We start from the raw sequence: 18,605 nt of genomic DNA on the forward strand, positions 1-18,605 counted from the left end.
AAGAAAGGGTTCTCTTGTTGGCTAGGGCTGTTGGAGTGGTGTTGGCTTTGGTGTTTTTTTGGGTGTTGGGAGAAAGGCTGCTCTTGCTGGTTTGGGCTGTTGGAGTGGTGTTGGATGGGGTGTTTGTTTCGGTGGTGGGGGTTAATGTGTTCTTGTTGGATGGGGTCGTTGGTGTGGGGTTGGGTTTTGTGTGTGGTTCTGTGGTGGGGGTTAATGTGTTCTTGTTGGCCGGGGCCGTGGGATTGGTGTTGGCAGGGTTGTTGGTAGGAAGGGTGTTGGCTTTCGCTTGGGTGGTGGCTTCTGTGTTGGGGTTAATGCCACTTCCTCTGAGCTGCTTCTGTTTTTTTTTTGGTCCAGGCTCCACTGTAAGGCTTCCCTCAGGATTGAATGGGAGTTTAGTACCGTGGCCAATGGCTCAAATGCAGACTGTACAAGTTCCATTGCATTTATCTGGTGCATTTCATTCAGATATTTATCCCCTTGTGCCAATTCGTCTGCAGCGGCCGCAACCTTCCTAAAACATGATGCCAGGTTTGTGGAATTGGAGCCTGCTCAGTTTGATTGTCATCTCCAGATTGTGGTGGTGTTGGCTCCACATTTTGTTGAATCGGTGGTTGCTCATTCGGAATGGCTATGCGAGCAACTACCCTACCATGTCCAAACCCCCCTGTGTAGCCTCATACTCAACCCTTTCGTACATCTTCTTCTCGTCCCAGCATCCTAAAATAGGAAAACTCCTTGAGATCTTACTGTTTACCTTGAACTCAACCACACGGTCCAAGTAGCACAACTGATACATTAGCATAAACAAATACATGTTACGTTCAAACTCATGAAAAATTTTGAAGGTACAACCTACAGCAAATAGATTTCTACACTCACCAAAAGAAACATTAATGGTCCATGGAAATAGGATGTCTTTTTTTCTTTCCACTTATAAACACTGTCGACTAGTCCGTCTAACGTGAACTTGCACCAGTTGTAGTCTTTGATTTTAGATACATCCTGGAGGGATTTCAGTACTTTGAATCTGTACATGAAAAAGGAGTGACTCAAGACAGTTAAATTGACATTGAAATTCTAAATGAAATCACAGAATTAATTCGAGGTTCTTTGGGTATACCTGCATTGTGGATTTTGGGATGTCCACAAGAAACTGGATACAACAAACACCACGAAGTCCATCTTGAAGTTACTGTCTCCTGCTGTGTTTTGTAGAATTTTGTCAGGCATTTGGTAGGTTGAAGGACCTTCACTGTTCTCGAATCCCCATCTCCTTCTCCACGCCGTGAGATGGTCCTTGTACACCTTGTCGTCCGTGTGATTTCCTAAACACTCTGCCACTACTAATTCCCCTCTGGGTATGTTCAATACACATTGAACATCCTCTTCATCAATCTGCATCTCCTCTCCACTGTGTAGGACGATGCTCCTCCTTCTGGGATTGAATAGACTCACAATGCACCGTGAGAATTGAAGTGGGCATTTTGATATGCCAAGTGAAAGAAGGGAACCAAATCCTATGTCCCTCACAGCCTGCTTCCGTTCTTCGGATAACCTGTTAATGAGGTTATGAAGGCCCGATGGAGAGGTTCTGCTCTTGAAATCAACATCAGGGTCACGAGTCCTTCTTCTTTTCTTCTTAACCCGATTCTCATTAAGTGCTTCATTAGCCGCGTTTCCCAGAATATCCAGTGGTGTCGTGGGCGTGCCTGATGCCTCGGGTTTTCTTTTCCTTTGTTGAACACTACATTAACATTTGCAAATTCGATTACTTCCCTAATCCAAATATGGGCAAATTCGTTCATTTTCTAACATTAGCGTAATTACCTTAGTGTGTTAACTTCCGTCGTGGATTCAGTATATGGAACTATTTGCATATCGGAATCCTAATTCTGAGATGATATAGTCACATTTAGATTCGAACGAACTAAAATAAGAAAACGAAATAAACCCACGCATGCAACCGTAAACACTTCTTACCATTTTCGCAGCAGCAGAAGATACTAACCGGAAGAGAAATAGATTCGTAGTCGAAAGGCCGTAGACGACAGCACTAGGTCAGATGGTAGAATAACCTGGTTGTATGAAGGCCGGAGTCGGGCTTCAGATATTTTACTTTTGACAGTGCTCTGTTAGTATGAATGTATTTTCATGAGGCCGTATCGGTTTTGACAAACATGAATAAGGAGTTTCTCATGAACTTCGTCTGAGTAGAAGCGATATTTGCTCATGGAATGTGACATATAATTATGCATTATGAAAAGAAACATACTAGAATAGGCGAGGATGTATTCGTGCCGCATGCCGGATTGTACGAATATATCTTCGCTTAGGACATGTATTCCTCGTTTCACATGTTTTGAAAAAAATTTCCCACAAGGTGACCTACTATTTTCTTCTACATGCGGAAGAAGCGAACAAATCTTCGATCAGCAAATCTAACAGATCGTATCCAATCTAAATGATTGACATTTGATTGGATGGTAGCGGTGGAAATGACTTGCCGTGGTCACAAAGCCTGAGACTTTGTGACAGTTGAATTGACATGTCAAAAAGTTTTTGGCGCTTGATTTTATTTATTTAATTTATAATTGAGATGTGAATTAAATTTAATTTCTTTTTCTTCAAAAATAAATAACAATATATATATTTTACTTTTACACTCATGTAATAAATATAATGTTTTTTATGTATGAATAATTTAATATTTCATATAATGTTAATTATATTAAATGTAATTTTTTGATTTATGAGCGGAGGATTGAGCCTTTATTTCTATAAATTTTTGGTTTCGATAATTAAACACACCAAGATCAAACAGCACCTAATTTTTGTTTCTACTTTTTCATTAACAATATATAAATTATGAATGATGTTTCCTGTCAAAAATACTGAAGACTGGTCCTATTCGATAGTTAATGATTACTTTAAGATATGATATACCGTACAAAAATATTTCAGTAATCAATTATAAATAAAAATGAAATGTGATTTCAGGGATAAAAATTGAAAAATTGTTTTTAGCGAAGAATTATTCGCGGCGTGTCTTTTCCTCCAACATTCCTTAATAATTTTGGTCTTCACATACACGCGTTGGTGTACTTACATAAGGGTTAAAATGTCTTCTCATGTAAGGGTTGAGGGTTTCACATGTACGTCAGCTTAGAATTCATTGAAGTGAAGATTTATTCGCTTCATATAAGCCTCTCATAAATTGGAATTTTCATTGAACACGGATATATGTTCGCTGCTTTTCATCTTTAATTAGATGAATTCATGTGTAAAAAAATTGAACAAAAAATTTAGGTTAATTTTGGCATTTACATACAAGGGTTAGTGTGTTTCCATGAAAATAATGAAGCGAACATTTATTCGCTTCTGATCCACACGCCGTACAGTAAGCATGTTTCAAAAAATCAAAAAGTTAATATGTTTACGAAGATTTATTCGCTGCATGTCATTTCCAAGTCTTTTATGAATTTATTCTGACGCTATAATTGAATTATATGAATTTCTTAAATTAATAATATTTTAAATGTAAATTATATTCGATATGATTTTGCTCATATATAAATAATAGTATATATAATAAAAATTTATACTTATTTCCTAACATAATTTTATCTATATAGAAATAATATGTAATAAAATATAATGTTAATTACACTATTGTAACAATACTTTATCAATAATGAAATATTTAATATAATATCAATACTTTATTAAAATATAATATTTAATAATTTATGTGATGTGACAAAAAGACTGCACACTGTTTCGATTTGACATATGATCACGGGCTTCATACTTTTTCTGAATCCATAGATATGAAATGATTTCCGTAGAGGGTTTTATACAAAAACACACTACTTTTTCAATGATGAAATATAATTTATTAATGATGTGACAAGACAAAGGACTGCCTACTGTTCCCCCAAGTCATTTGAGCGAATATCTGTTCGATGCATGTGATTTTTAATAATTTACTATAATATTTAATAAACGAAAATTTAAAATACATTTTATTTTGGTATTCACATACACGAGTTAGTGTCTTTCCATGACAGACAACTGTGCTTCTCATGGTTGTGTTTGGAGGTGTACACGGGGGACAGGTGGAAAACAATTGTGGCGAAGATTTCTTCGCTTTTGAACGACTCCCCGTAAATAATGATGTTTGAAAAAATAAAAACATAAACATGAAGTTATTTTAGCTAAGATCTCTTCGCTGTTCGAATTAATTTTTTTATATGATACACTGAACTTCAAAATTCATGTTAATTTTGGTAATTTGTGAGATATTAAAATGTTTTCACGCTTAATGTTTTCAATAAAATGTATTTTAATTCTTATTTATATTGAACATAATTTTCTTCAAATAGCGATAATATTATATTGAATGTAAATTTATAATTATTTATGAAAATATTTTTATTAATGTAGAAATAATTTATTATTTAATATAATGTTAATGACAATATTGAATTATTTGTTTTATTTAATATAAGTGTTATTACTTTTTCGTTAATGAAATTACTTTTTCATGATGTGACCAAAGGACTGCAAACTGTTCCGATTTGATATTTGATCACGGGAAATTTACTTTTTCTGAATCAATAGATATAAATATTTTATTAAGAAAACAGATTTTCTGTTTGCTATAAATGTAGGGATTACATAAACAATCTTCGTCGGCAGCATGAAATATTTCGTGAGCGTTGTTGTTGACAGTGTGTGTTTTTTTCAGATAGTTTGTTGGGATGTATCATTTGGGAGATTCTATGTGATGGAAAACTTATACAATGAAGATCAACTGGTGGAAAACATCTTCAGTTACCACGAATGCTTGATACCTGAAGTAGAAACTACCGATCAAATGAAGATCATTCGTGTCCACTGCTGGTGGGAAGCGCCAGCTTTGGGAGATTCCCTGGGATGGAAAACATCTCAAGAGATAACTCAACAGGTGTATGACCACAGTTATGCGTGAGAGATCCGCTGTGGTCGCTTCAATGGAGATGCCTTGAAGCTGGAGATGCAGATGAATATTGTTAAAATGTACAAATGTTTATGAAACGTAGAAATGTTTATGAAACTTGTAATGAAATTTTGTACGTCGAATTATAATACTTATTTGTTATTTATATTTTCATGTCATGCACAAGTCATTAAACATTTATAAAATAACGAATTTATTATAAATAATAAAGTATTATAATATCTACTCTTCTGGCTAAGTATACGTTTCCCATAAGTGAAAGCATTGCCATAATTGTAATCTGACGTGACATGTAATGTAAAATGTTTTGGCGCTTCTTCAATCATTAAACCATTCATTGGATTTAATATACAAGCGCATACATTTTCGTTCACTGTGGTCGACCTCAAATATGAATATCAAGCGAATTGTATTTCGTTTCGTAACAATGTTGGGTTTAATATAGAAACTTACAGGCGAATGATTCTTCGTTTTCAAATTCATTAGAGTATGACATGAAAGTGGCACGAATACAATAATATGTAACTTCAAAGATTGGGTGCGACTTCATCTTCGTTTTCAATCACATGGTTAAAAGTAATACACTAACAAACAAACGAAGAAATGTCCGTTCGATTTAATTATTAGATACCGTGTAATGAAGCGAACAACCAATCGATGGATCAATGTAAGGGTTTACATGAACACATCAGTTGTTTTACATTATACTTTGAATTGATAATGACATCCAAATTGCAATCAAACAATCAAACATAACGACAATGATTCGATTTATATCACTCCAAGAATAAACTAACTACAAAATGTAAAATATAACTTCAGACTATAATAAAAAATAACTTCATAGTATTGTTGAATACGCAAAAACATTCCATAATGCGTTTACATAAGTACTACACAGATTAACCAACAAAAGAGCTGTTCAAAAATACAAATGAAGCTCTAGTCTGATTCATGAGAGGATGACTCGTCAATCGGTCCTGTCAGCGACACGATCTCATGTTCGATGACGGGTGGAATGTATAGCTGAATGGCTTCGTTCACAGCATTGATCCATCGGTTGGGGATTGAAACCGTAAAAGAATTTTCAATTATTGATGCGTACTCTAGGTAAAGATGGTGAGGAGTAAGCATGAAGTCCTCCAGAGGATTGAGTCCATTCGAAGGTAGGGGATTCCGTAGGCCAAATTGTCTGTATATGACAGTTGTGCAGTAGAAGGTAGTTCCCTCAAGGCCCAACAAAATGATGAATGGAGAACCCCTCATCTCGTACATCATTACAGTAAAGAGATTCCACAGAACAATGAACCTATTTGGGTGAATATCTGAAATAAAATTCGGAGGCACTTGTCCATTGACCCTTTGCACTTGTAGATTGGCGAAGGAAGTGTAGGGAATTGAAGGACGGGGCAACCAATGCAACTTGTCTAACAACCACAGGTAGAGAACCAAAGGTGATCCACGGCGAGAATAGTTGTTTTCCTCTGGAAAAAATTCGTTAAGACCAAGTAATGTCTCAGCAAGTACAAGGCTAACCAGGTTTGGGGCATTTCCCATCAGTGCAGGAACTACCTGCAGGATCCTATCCGAAGGCCGTCGTCCTGCAGACGGACATAAAAAAAATGAGCCAGAACCACAAGCATGATCAGTTGGCTTTGTGTGTGGTTGATTGTCCTCTCAGCTCCCTGGACACGCCAAATGTACTCATCTATGTTTGTCATATTGAGAAATCCATGTTGAAGGGTAAACAAAAGAGCATCAAACATTGTACATCCGTAGAAGCTGTCGCAAATGTGGAAGGCTATATGAGGATCTTGATTGACAGGCAAAATCATGAGTGCAAGACTACCACACCTAAGGATTGAAGCAAAGTCCTCTATCGTCGGGCATATGTGCATTTCCCCAATAACAAAAGAACGAGAGTCCGTATTCCATTTGCTTTGCATGTGGGCCATCAGTCCGTCGTGAACGTTTATTCATAAGAGAGGTAGAATCTCATCTACATGATAGACACTAAAAGGGATAGGGTCATCGTTGATCAGACTTAAGTATCGCTCCAGCTGTTGCTGCGATAAAACCAACATGTATGGGTCCATCTCTACATCCATCTTATGAGTTTTACACTAAATGACTGAAGGAAAGACTCCGGTAGATAGAGATTTGGGAAGGAAAGAGTCAAAACAGAGAGAGAGGTGAGAGTGAGAGTGTAGTGTGAGAGTGAGAGTGAGGGTATGAGAGTGATGATGTTGATACAGCAGTAGTTGAAGTAATAAATGAGTTCTCATTCTTGAATTCACATCAATACATAACTCCGGTAGGGGCATTACATGTTGCGAAGATATCTTCGTATTATAATTTTTAGTTCATGTAGTTACGAATATATATTCGTCTAGGAATTTAAAAACATATATTGAAGAAGATATCTTCGTCTCTGATTTTCAAAATATGGATTGCACCAAAAAAGAACATAAGAAGATATCTTCGTTTAGGATTTTGAAAATTTATAGTTAAGAGGATATCTTCGTTTAGGAATTTGCAAACATATAGTGAAGAAAATATCTTCGTCTCGGATTTTCAAAATATGGATTGCACCAAAAAAGAACATAAGAAGATATCTTCGTTTAGGATTTTGAAAATTTATAGTTAAGAGCATATCTTCGTTTATGAATTTGCAAACATCTAGTGAAGAAGATATCTTTGTCTCGGATTTTCAAAATATTTATTGCACCAAAAAAGAACATAAGAAGATATCTTCGTTTAGGAATTTGAAAATTTATAGTTAAGAACAGGGCCACACGAAGACATAAGAATATAATTTCGTTTCAAAGGTGGTCATCATGTCAATATTACGGTTGCAAGTTTATCAGTTTCATGATGTTAACAATATATCTTCGTTTAAGAATATTAAAACACACAGTTAAGAAAATAACCTCGTTTATGATTTTAAAAATATGGGTACAAGAAGACATATCAAACATCAATACATTATAACTCCATACATTAAGATCTGAATTGCAGTCCATACATTAAGATCTGAATTGCATTATAAGTTATAATTCACTATCAAACATCCATACATTAATAATATGTGAATTGACCTGTGTAAACATAAGAGTTACTGTACAAGTATAATTCCGTATAACACATACAAATCCCTAATATCTTGATCTAATTGAAGTCTTTAACTTGAACCTATTAACATTGTGCTCAGACATAAGAATTCTGTATAAATATTTTATCCTCAATGTACTCAAAGCTTCTCCGACCTTCAAAAGAACAAGAGAAAGTATAAGAACATCTAAAATTATTAAATGTCATACACTAACATATGGTATAACACTTACATTATTTTCGTTGATGTCAATAGACCAATCCTTCGTCGTTCCTCTATATGTTTCCATATGTCTCATTAAATATACACCACGGTCGGTCTTGTTTGTTTGGTCTTGCCAGTCCAGCTTTGGGGCCGTTATCCTGTATTTTTTAACATTTGCAGCCATTCTTTCTATGCCTCGACTTACCAAGAAAGCCACAAAACAATCGAGTTGTTTCCTCAAAGTGACATACTTGTGCATAATTTTCATTCTATGAGGACGACCGGAGTTGTCTAGTACAATGATTTTGGAGTCTTTAATATTCACACATACAAGAAAGAAATGTCTGGAAAAGACAACGGGTAGGAATATCTGTAAAAAGAACACAAACATTTATTATTTTATTGCATACTCGTTACTTGGAATTGAGGGATATGTACATACCACGTCAGCGAAGATGAGGTCTTCTTTTGTGACCTCGTAGTTTCTCATGTCTTCTTCAATGGATTGGGAAAATAAGGTGGAATCATGCTCCATATTAACCTGCAAAATAAGGGCAGAGCATCAAAGTCATGAACATTGAAGGATACATAGCACAAAAAAAGAGAAGCACTTACATGTGAAATTGATGAGAAACAAATTATTCTTGGTTCATGCCTTGGCAACCTACGGCATTTGAAGTGCACAATTATGGACCAAGCGTCAATTACTTCGCTCGCAATTTCTTCACCCATTTTCATTGTTTGAAGTAGCCGACGGGTGATATTACCCGGTGCACCTTCGTACAGAACATCACTGCAAAATACATTCATTTAGAAGACCATAACTTACTAATTTCATTTTTCAAATGTCTAAAAGCATGCGAAGTAACTTACAATGGAGGCAGGTCTTCATCAAACACAAAATCGGCTAATCTCTGTTCCTTGTTGGTTATTTTGTGGTCCAACATATCCGCAACCTGTTGCATGTAAGGGGATCGAAGGTGCACAGGAATTTTTGAGATCTTCCTCTTAGGATATTCTCTAATGTTGATGCGTCCCCCCCCCCCATCACCTTCATCTTCATCTTCAGAAGATTCAACGGCCTTAGAAGCCTCAACCTGTTCCTTGCCTTCACCCTGATCACTTGGTGCAACAGACTGAGACTGAGGTTCCGCAGCATTTTCCTTCCCTGTACCCTGATCATTTGGTTCAACATGCTGAGATTTGGGTTCCTCAACCTGTTCCTTGCCTTCACCCTGATCACTTGGTGCAACAGACTGAGCTTGGGGTTCCGCCACATTTTCCTTCCCTACACCCTGATCATTTGGTTCAACATGCTGAGATTTGGGTTCCTCAACCTGTTACTTCCCTTCACCCTGATCATCGTCTTCAACAGTGGTTGTCTGCACTTTGTGTGCCTCATCCGGTTCCTTCCCTTCACCCTCATGGTCAGTTGGTTCAACACTGGGTGAGTCATCTTTGTTGGGCAGAACTGCATCCTCAAGTTCGTCCTGTTGAGGAGGGGGTGACTTGGCTTGAATGTGCTGAAATACAGCCTCTACATCTTCCTGTTCAAGAAGGAGTGATTCATCTTCAATGTGCTGACCTACATCCTCAACATCTTTTGGTTGCACAGGGGGTGACGGAGCTTCATTGTGCAGAACGACATCATCGAGATCATTCGGTTCAACGTGATCTGATGGATTTTCTTGATTTGCCATCACTGCATCCTCAAAATCATTCAGTTCAACCCGTGCTGGTGGATTGTCTGCATTGTCGTCCACTGCATTCTCACAGGGGTATTCAACCGGGGGACTATTGATTTTCAAGCCCGCACACAGTAAAGTGTCCCTAAGTGCCTCACTTGGAGGATCTTCCACACCTACACGAACATCACCATCGTTCACCACCTTCAAGTGTTTCATGAACCTTTCAGACTCTCTTAGGTTTAGGAAACCGGCCTCAAAAAAAGGCTTCGGATCGATGTTGCGTTTCTCCAACTCCCCTGATAGGTAATTCAGCTGTTGGGCTGTATCTTTAAAAGTTTGCAGGATTTTGGATGTCAACATCTGTACATTATGAAAAACAGATTTCATTAATCTTGAAAACAGGATAATATAGACAAATGGGAGTCAATTTCTTGTTTCCACATACCTCATTATCGTCTTCTGTTACTTCAACCGAGTCAACTGGATTCTCGGGTTGTTTAGCTGCTAAGCGCGCCCTTGCACGGCCCATCCCAAAACCACCGGCACGAACTTCTAAGTTGGTAAACTCTAACATGGTGACGTCATCCCAACAAGAGATTATTGGAAATTTTCTTTCGTAGGGGATATATTCACCTTCCACAAAAACACCATCTAGGTAGCAAATCTGGAGTAAAGGAATGGGAAACATGTTAGAAAATATTAGATATCTATAAATCATATACAAGAGAGGCAACAATACTTACCAATAAAAGTGTTATAGGTCCATCGAAATATGGATTTTTATCTTTACTGGCTTTTTCTTTCCAACTTCTTACACTGTCAACCAATCATTGTAGTGTGAAGTGGCACCAGTTCAGTTCCTTTATGTTATCAACATCCATTAAGGATTTGAGAATTTTGAACTTGAAATGAAAAAAATACATGTGTCAGTATTCAAAAATACAATTAGATATATAATAGGTTTGAATACATATTTACCTGGCTCGTGAATTTTGAACTGGACATAAAAAACTTGAGACAACAAAGACAACAAAGTCGATTTTGAAATCGTTGTATGCACTTGTGTTACTTAATATCTTGGGGATCATAGAAAGTGTTTCGGGAGCTTTTGAGTCTTCCCCGGTCCATCTGGTCTTCCAATCCCTCAAGAAATTAAAATAATCAGGGTCCTTAGTCTTGTCCCCCCCAACGGACTCGACTACGTTCATTGCCCCTCTAGGGAGGTTCATCACGAGCTGTACGAGATCTTCATCGATAAGGATCTCATCACCGTTGGCCAATACCAGAGAACTCTTATCCGGGTCAAAACATTGGATTACGTGTCTGGAAAAATGCGCCAGGCACTTGGAGACACCCATTGTAAGAAGAGAACCAAACCCGATTTCCTTCACGGCTTCCCTCTGTTCTACGCTCAATTTAGGAATCAGTTGAGCGAGGCCATGAGGTGATGATCTGGTTAGAAATGTCAGTTTACGTTTCTTGATGGTTTTGGTTTTTTGGGGAGATGGTGGTAACTCTTCATCGAATGGGGTAGTACACGGAGAAATATTAGTGGTTTCTGGGGTGGTTCTGGTAACTCTTCATCGACTGTTGGAGTGGACGTAGGAATAACATTGGGTTTTTTTAGGGGGAAAAGGTGGTGGTAAAATCTCATCAAAATGGGTAGTACCTACAGCAACATCAGTAGCTTCGACAGCAACTGTGGAAAGTGATTCAGCAGTCGATGACGACTTAGTATTCGTCTTCGGATTTCTCTTCCTCTTCCTTTCATATGTAAAGTTATTAAACCTCGAAGTCATTATTTTTGGTGGGATAGCATAAATCAGTATTCAACGAAATAAATTGAATAAACATGTGTAAAATTAGTATAAACACAATAAGATTAACATACCTCTCTGGTTTATTGCTGGGATTGACGTTGGATGCAGGAGGGGGGGCAGTTTCGTTTTCGTTTATGCTCCTACAGACTTGCAAGACGACCTCTTGGGAGTCGATGGTATCCACTTCCATGTTGTTGCCTTGGTTCCCTGACATCTTTAGAAGAAATCCTTGTAGAATAAAAAAAATATCTAGGGTTTCGACGTTGAGTGTTTGGATTATCGCCGGGAGATAGAGAGAGAAGAATATGAACAGTTGCTTATGAAAATGAAAATGATGGAGAGTGGGATTGTAGCGGGAAATTGTAATTATATCAACAAGTAATGGAAGCGAATAAATATTCGTTTCATATCGTAACTTCTTAAAAAAATTCATAAAATAAATTGAAAATAAAAACTATTCATCGAAGCGAAGATTTATTCGCGGGATGTAAATGCACGGGTAAGTGAATTTACATGACAAGCAAGTGGTCCTCTCATGGGAGGGGAGGGGGTTTTACATGAACGTCAGGCTAAAAATATATGAAAAGAAGTAATATTCGCTTTCAATCGTCTCCTCGAAAAAAAAATAAAAACATGAGAGTTCAATAATTGAAGCGAATATTTGTTTGTTTCATGCATGTCAATTTATATTAATTGAATTAACATTTATTAACAAACGGAAATATAAAATTAATAAAAAAAAATAGCCAATGAATTGAAGCGAAGATTTGTTCGGTTGTTGCATGTGATCTTCAATAAATTAAATTAATATTTAATAAACGGAAATTTAAAATCCATGTCAATTTAATCTGTACATGCACGGGTAAGTGTATTCACATGGCAGGCAAACGGTCTTCTCATGGGTGTGTATGGGGGGTTTACATGAGGTTTTTATTAAAATTAATTGAAGCAAATATATCTTCGCTCCTGAGGGTCTCCAGGCCAAAAAAATTAAATAAAATTAATAAAAAAAAATATGAATTAATTGAATTAATATTTAATAAACGGAAATATAATTATTAAAATTAATTGAAACAAATATATCTTCGCTCCTGAGGGTCTGAAGGCAAAAAAAATTAAATAAAAAATTAAATAAAATTTCTAACAAAAAAATGAATGAATTAATTGAAGCGAATATTATATCGCTGCATGTGATTTTCAATAATTAAATTAATATTTAATAAACGGAAATATAAAATCCCTGTAATTTTGGTCTTTACATAGACGTGTAAGTGTATTCTCATGAAAGGCAATAGGTCTTCTCATGGGTGGGTATGGGGTTTACATGAGGGTCAGGGCAACGGGCGTGTAGATCTTCGCTCTCATCGCATCACACCCTTCCCTCTGACACGGTGCACGGAGCGAAGATATCTTATTTGGGTATCATATGATTATTATATAATTTCCTGACGTTAACCGGCGCTGCCGTTAACGGCGTCTTGTGTGAACCCGGGACGAAACCCGGATTCCGGATTCTCCCTCACTCCGTCTCCTCCCCAGATTGATTTATTATTAAAATAATAATGCTACAATCTGATTGGTCCGCCATAGGGAAACACGGCAATCGGTAGCAGAAGATCTGGATTGATGAAATTGAATGGGTGACAAAACCTTGAATTAAGAGAATATTTATTGAACTATTTGTATAAATACTATGTAAATTATTACTTAAGGAAGATAAAATATTTTTAATATTTGATAATAAAATATTTAATTATTTATAGTTATTCTCTTTCTATAGTTTGACCTTAATTTTGAAGTAAAATTAACCCATTTAAAAAATAATAATCAAATTAAAATAGATAAAATAATTGACTATTTCAATAAAAAAAAACCATAGTATTATCATTTGAAAATCAAAATACTATTTGAAAATTAAGATTAAAGATTTATTCATGTTTTTATTAATAGAATATAGATAAATACATGAAAGAAGTAAAAAAGATTTCTGTCATCCTCTCCTCTTTGTTCTGTATTATGTTATTTATAGAACACAGGAATCTGAAATCACTCCCATCCGTGATATTTTTTACTCCTCCGTGTTTCTCTACGCACTTGAATAGCTCATTTTTTTTTATTCTCTGTCACACACACAAACATTCCTCCTTCTCTACTCATCATCATCATCATCATCATCATGTCTCTTACAACCGCGTTTCAACATGTAAGCCACTGATCTCTTCGTCAAAATCTGGTTGGATTTTGCTGTATTCTGCCAATTCTCTCAGACATTATTATTATGTTTTGTTAATTGAATTTCCTTACCTTGATCCAATTATTGAGACTTGGTTCGTTGGGAACATTGCATGGCATGGAATCCTTCTATTTGTAGCAGTTATTTTCCTTGTCAATCTGTATTCTTCGATTGAATGTAGCAGAGTACATTAATTGAACTGCGGTAACTAATGAGAGGAAGAACCGATGGAATGCAAAAGAGGCGGTTGGTCGCATATGTATGCGGTGGGGCTGCCTTTATTGTTTTTCTGTATGTCTGTTTTGGATCTAGAAGTCGAAGTGCTGAATCAGCTATTGAGTATGGTAGCCGTTCTTTGAGAAAAATTGGTTCGTCCTATTTGGGTGGGGATGAAGAAACTGATAAGCAATTCGAGTCTTCAACTAAATCATCCACGGTGAATGAGGGAGGTGATTTATTTGTTCCCAAGAGTTTCCCTGTAAGCAAGCAGTAGCAGTACTCTTAATTAACATACATACTACTGTCATTTATTCTTTTATATGGAAACACTATGTATGTAATATGCATGAATTAGCCTGTCACCTATTTATTTATTGATTTGTAAAGGTCTGTGATGATCGACATTCAGAGTTAATTCCATGCCTAGACAGAAATCTCATATACCAAATGAGATTGAAGCTTGATCTTGCTTCCATGGAGCACTATGAAAGACATTGCCCTCCACCAGAAAGACGATTCAATTGCCTAATACCGCCTCCAATTGGATATAAGGCAAGATATTGTGGGTTTCTTTTTCTAAAGTCTTACTGATTTATGTCATTGTATTTGTAGCACTAGATGAATGTAAGCATTCAAATGATGTGGTTCCTTCTTTCTTGGCCAATTCAGGTCCCGCATAAATGGCCAAAAAGTAGAGATGAAGTTTGGAAAGCAAATATACCTCACACTCACCTAGCACATGAGAAATCTGATCAAAACTGGATGGTTGTAAAAGGTGAAAAAATTATATTTCCAGGTGGAGGCACACATTTTCACTATGGTGCTGACAAGTACATAGCCTCAATTGCCAATGTGAGTTAGAGTCGATTGACGATGGGTTGTCTAGATAAGGCCTTAGTATGTGAAAAATAACTTGAGATTTATATCTTGCAGATGCTCAACTTTCCAAAGGATAATTTAAACAATCAGGGCAAATTAAGAACAGTTATTGATGTTGGGTGTGGGGTTGCAAGTTTTGGAGGTTATCTTCTGTCATCAGATATAATAGCAATGTCTTTAGCACCTAATGATGTGCATCAAAATCAGATTCAGTTTGCATTGGAGAGAGGAATCCCTGCCTATCTTGGAGTTCTTGGAACAAAGAGGCTTCCTTACCCGAGCAGATCTTTTGAACTTGCTCACTGTTCTCGGTGTAGGATTGATTGGCTTCAAAAAGATGGGATTTATCTTCTCGAGTTAGACAGGTTGCTCCGACCGGGTGGTTACTTTGCCTACTCTTCACCAGAGGCATATGCCCAAGATGAAGAAGATCTCAAAATTTGGAGGGAGATGAGTGCCATTGTGGAACGAATGTGCTGGAAAATAGCCGCTAAGAGAAACCAAACGGTTATCTGGGTTAAACCATTAACGAATGATTGTTACTTGTCAAGAGAAATTGGTACTCAGCCTCCTCTTTGCCGCCCTGATGATGATCCTGATGCTGCTTGGGGAGTGAATATGGAAGCCTGTATCACTCCTTACTCCGATCGTAAGTACTACTACTAAATAATTACTTTCCATACCCCTTAACTAAATTTGTTTTTGATAAATTGTGCATGGTTTGGTTTATCTTCTTCAAAAGATGATCACAAAACCAAGGGCAGTGGACTTGCTCCTTGGCCTGCTCGATTGACTTCACCACCTCCGCGTCTTGCTGATTTAGGTTATTCAAATCAAATGTTTGAAAAAGACATGGTAATTTTTCTATAAAAGTTACATTTTCTTATTGCTTGCTTTTTTATTAAGGCTTTTGGTGTAAATTATAATGCAGCAAATTTGGAAGCAGAGGGTTGAGAATTACTGGAATCTTTTGAGTCCCAAGATAGAATCTGATACTTTGAGGAATGTGATGGACATGAAGGCCAATTTGGGATCCTTTGGAGCTTCTTTAAAAGATAAGAATGTTTGGGTAATGAACGTTGTTCCCGAAGATGGACCAAACACTCTCAAGATTATTTATGATCGTGGTCTCATTGGCGCAGTTCATAGCTGGTAAGGAATTAAACAACTCCAATAATGAAAGCACATTCACTAATTGTCGGTTAGTTAATTGTGTATATGTATATAGGTGCGAGGCATTCTCAACATACCCGAGAACTTATGATTTACTTCATGCTTGGACGGTTTTCTCCGACATGGAAAGAAAAGGGTGTAGTTCGGAGGATCTATTACTTGAGATGGACCGAATTCTGAAGCCAACTGGTTTTGCCATTATTCGTGACAAACAGCCGATTATAGATTTGATAAAGAAGTACTTACCAGCCATTCATTGGGAAGCGGTGGCAACAGCGGATTCAAGTTCAGAACTAGATCCGGATGTGGACCAAGCTGTGCTGGTCGTTCAGAAGAAGTTGTGGCTTACAAGCGAAAGCTTCAGACAGTCCGATTGAGAAACAAGACAAAGAAATCTTTTTGCATTTCTACAACAGGTTTAAGAATATATATTTTTTCAATCTGTTATGTATAAGCTTGGAGACATTTTCAGGCCATTAATAATTAATAACAACTAGCAGTAGGAGGATACCCTATATTATAAACCAAGTTTTTACATCATATTTTATTCAAATAATATTTAATTCATGTTAGATATATATACTGAGAAAAAAATATTTATATTAAATTAATAATAAAAGAGAATATATTTAATATATATATTTATAATGAGAGAAAAAAAATAGTTATTTATTTAGTAATTGTTTCATAATATAAATAAATTGTGTGAAATATTTATAAAATTTTATATATATAAATAAATACATATGTAATAATAATAATAATAATATATATATATATATATATATATATATATATAATTTGTGGAAAAAATTATGATAAATTAAAATATATTTATATAAAATTAGTTATTGAAGATAATATATATATATATATATATATATATATATATATATATATATATATATATAATGGGCGAAAAAAATAAAAAAAGATTGATTATAATGAAATAAAATAAAATAAATAAATAAAATAGAAATTAATTATTAGTTATTACTTGATATGTTAATTGTATGAATTATTTATAAAACATTTATATATAAATATATATATATATATATATATATATAAATAAATAAATAAATAAACTTTGATGAACCAAATATTTTTATATACTTATAAACATCCGTTTGTCATATTTTAATTTTTTTTATTCATTTTTGTAAGATTTTGTTTTTTTAATGTTAGAGGAGGAGACATTTTCATTAAATTAATTGTATGGAATAATATATATATATATATATATATATAATTAATTTTAATTAAATTAATTGAATAAGAAAAGGTTAATTATAATAAAATAAAATTTAAAAAGATAATTAATCATTAGTAATTGTTTATAATCCTAAGTTAATGATACAAAAACTTTATATATATAAATAAAAAATAAAAAATTTGAACCAAATATTTTTATATACATATAATCATGAATTTGTAATATTTTTTTATTCATTTTTATAATTTTTATTCTTTTTAATGTTAGAGAATGAAAATTTTTAAATATAAATTTAGTGGTATTTTTATGAATTAATAGTCATTTAAATTATATATATATATATATATATATATATAATTAGTGGGAAAAATATTATATAAGAAAAAAATATATTTATATAAAATTATTTATGAAAAATAATATATAATATATACATTATAGAAGAAAAAAAGGTTGATTATAATTATAATATTTGTAAGGTTGTTTTTTACCTTTTATTTATGCCAATTAATAATAATAATAATAATAATAATAATAATAATAATAATACATTATAGTGAAATATATGAAAGATAATATTTCTAATTTGTCCTTGTTCACAATTAATTCTATCATTTATTTAATTTAATTTAATTTAAACTATTGAAAATAAAATACAAATTTAAGTTAAAAAAGATTACATGAATTATGTTTTAATTCCAGAAGATTATATATAAAAATTATAGACAATATTAAACCATCATTAATAAAAAATAAATGTATAACTTTAGTTTAGTTTTAGATATATCATTGAAGATGTCACGTGATACCGTATATTAATAATAAACAACTTCCATAAAACGAAATTAGAAAATGTAAAATAAAAAAGAGAAAATAAATTTTATGTCTTTTTCGTCCTAGTATATTGTCATTCGAGCGAGTTTCTCTTACTTTATTTGTATTTTTAACAACATAATTAAGACAGTAAAATATTAGACAATAATAAAAATAATAATTTATTTGATCACAAAAATTAAAAAATTACCTTTTTAACCGCATTACCTAAGGTTGATGCTCCTT

The 18,605-nt window shown here is 34.5% G+C and overlaps 1 protein-coding gene across 1 annotated transcript; it reads left to right on the forward strand.

Moving 5' to 3' along the window:
• Positions 1–14,239: 14,239 nt before the first annotated feature.
• On the forward strand, positions 14,240–16,708 carry LOC124914332 (probable methyltransferase PMT3). Its single transcript, XM_047454853.1, has 7 exons — positions 14,240–14,537; positions 14,666–14,830; positions 14,948–15,130; positions 15,212–15,806; positions 15,900–16,012; positions 16,089–16,309; positions 16,386–16,708. Exons 1-7 carry the CDS (start codon positions 14,271–14,273, stop codon positions 16,705–16,707), a joined length of 1,866 nt encoding a protein of 621 aa, XP_047310809.1. The 5' UTR covers positions 14,240–14,270; the 3' UTR covers position 16,708.
• The last annotated feature ends 1,897 nt before the right edge of the window (positions 16,709–18,605 follow it).

The sequence above is a fragment of the Impatiens glandulifera genome, chromosome 9, assembly GCF_907164915.1.
Source record: "Impatiens glandulifera chromosome 9, dImpGla2.1, whole genome shotgun sequence".
NCBI classification, from domain to species: domain Eukaryota; kingdom Viridiplantae; phylum Streptophyta; class Magnoliopsida; order Ericales; family Balsaminaceae; genus Impatiens; species Impatiens glandulifera.

Excerpts from the sequence above, each read along its gene's own strand:
- LOC124914332 (XM_047454853.1), top strand. The coding sequence starts at position 14,271 with ATGAGAGGAAGAACCGATGGAATGCAAAAGAGGCGGTTGGTCGCATAT. Across the intron at positions 14,831-14,947 it reads CGCCTCCAATTGGATATAAG|GTCCCGCATAAATGGCCAAA; the intron begins GCAAGATATTGT and ends TGGCCAATTCAG. Across the intron at positions 16,013-16,088 it reads AAATGTTTGAAAAAGACATG|CAAATTTGGAAGCAGAGGGT; the intron begins GTAATTTTTCTA and ends ATTATAATGCAG.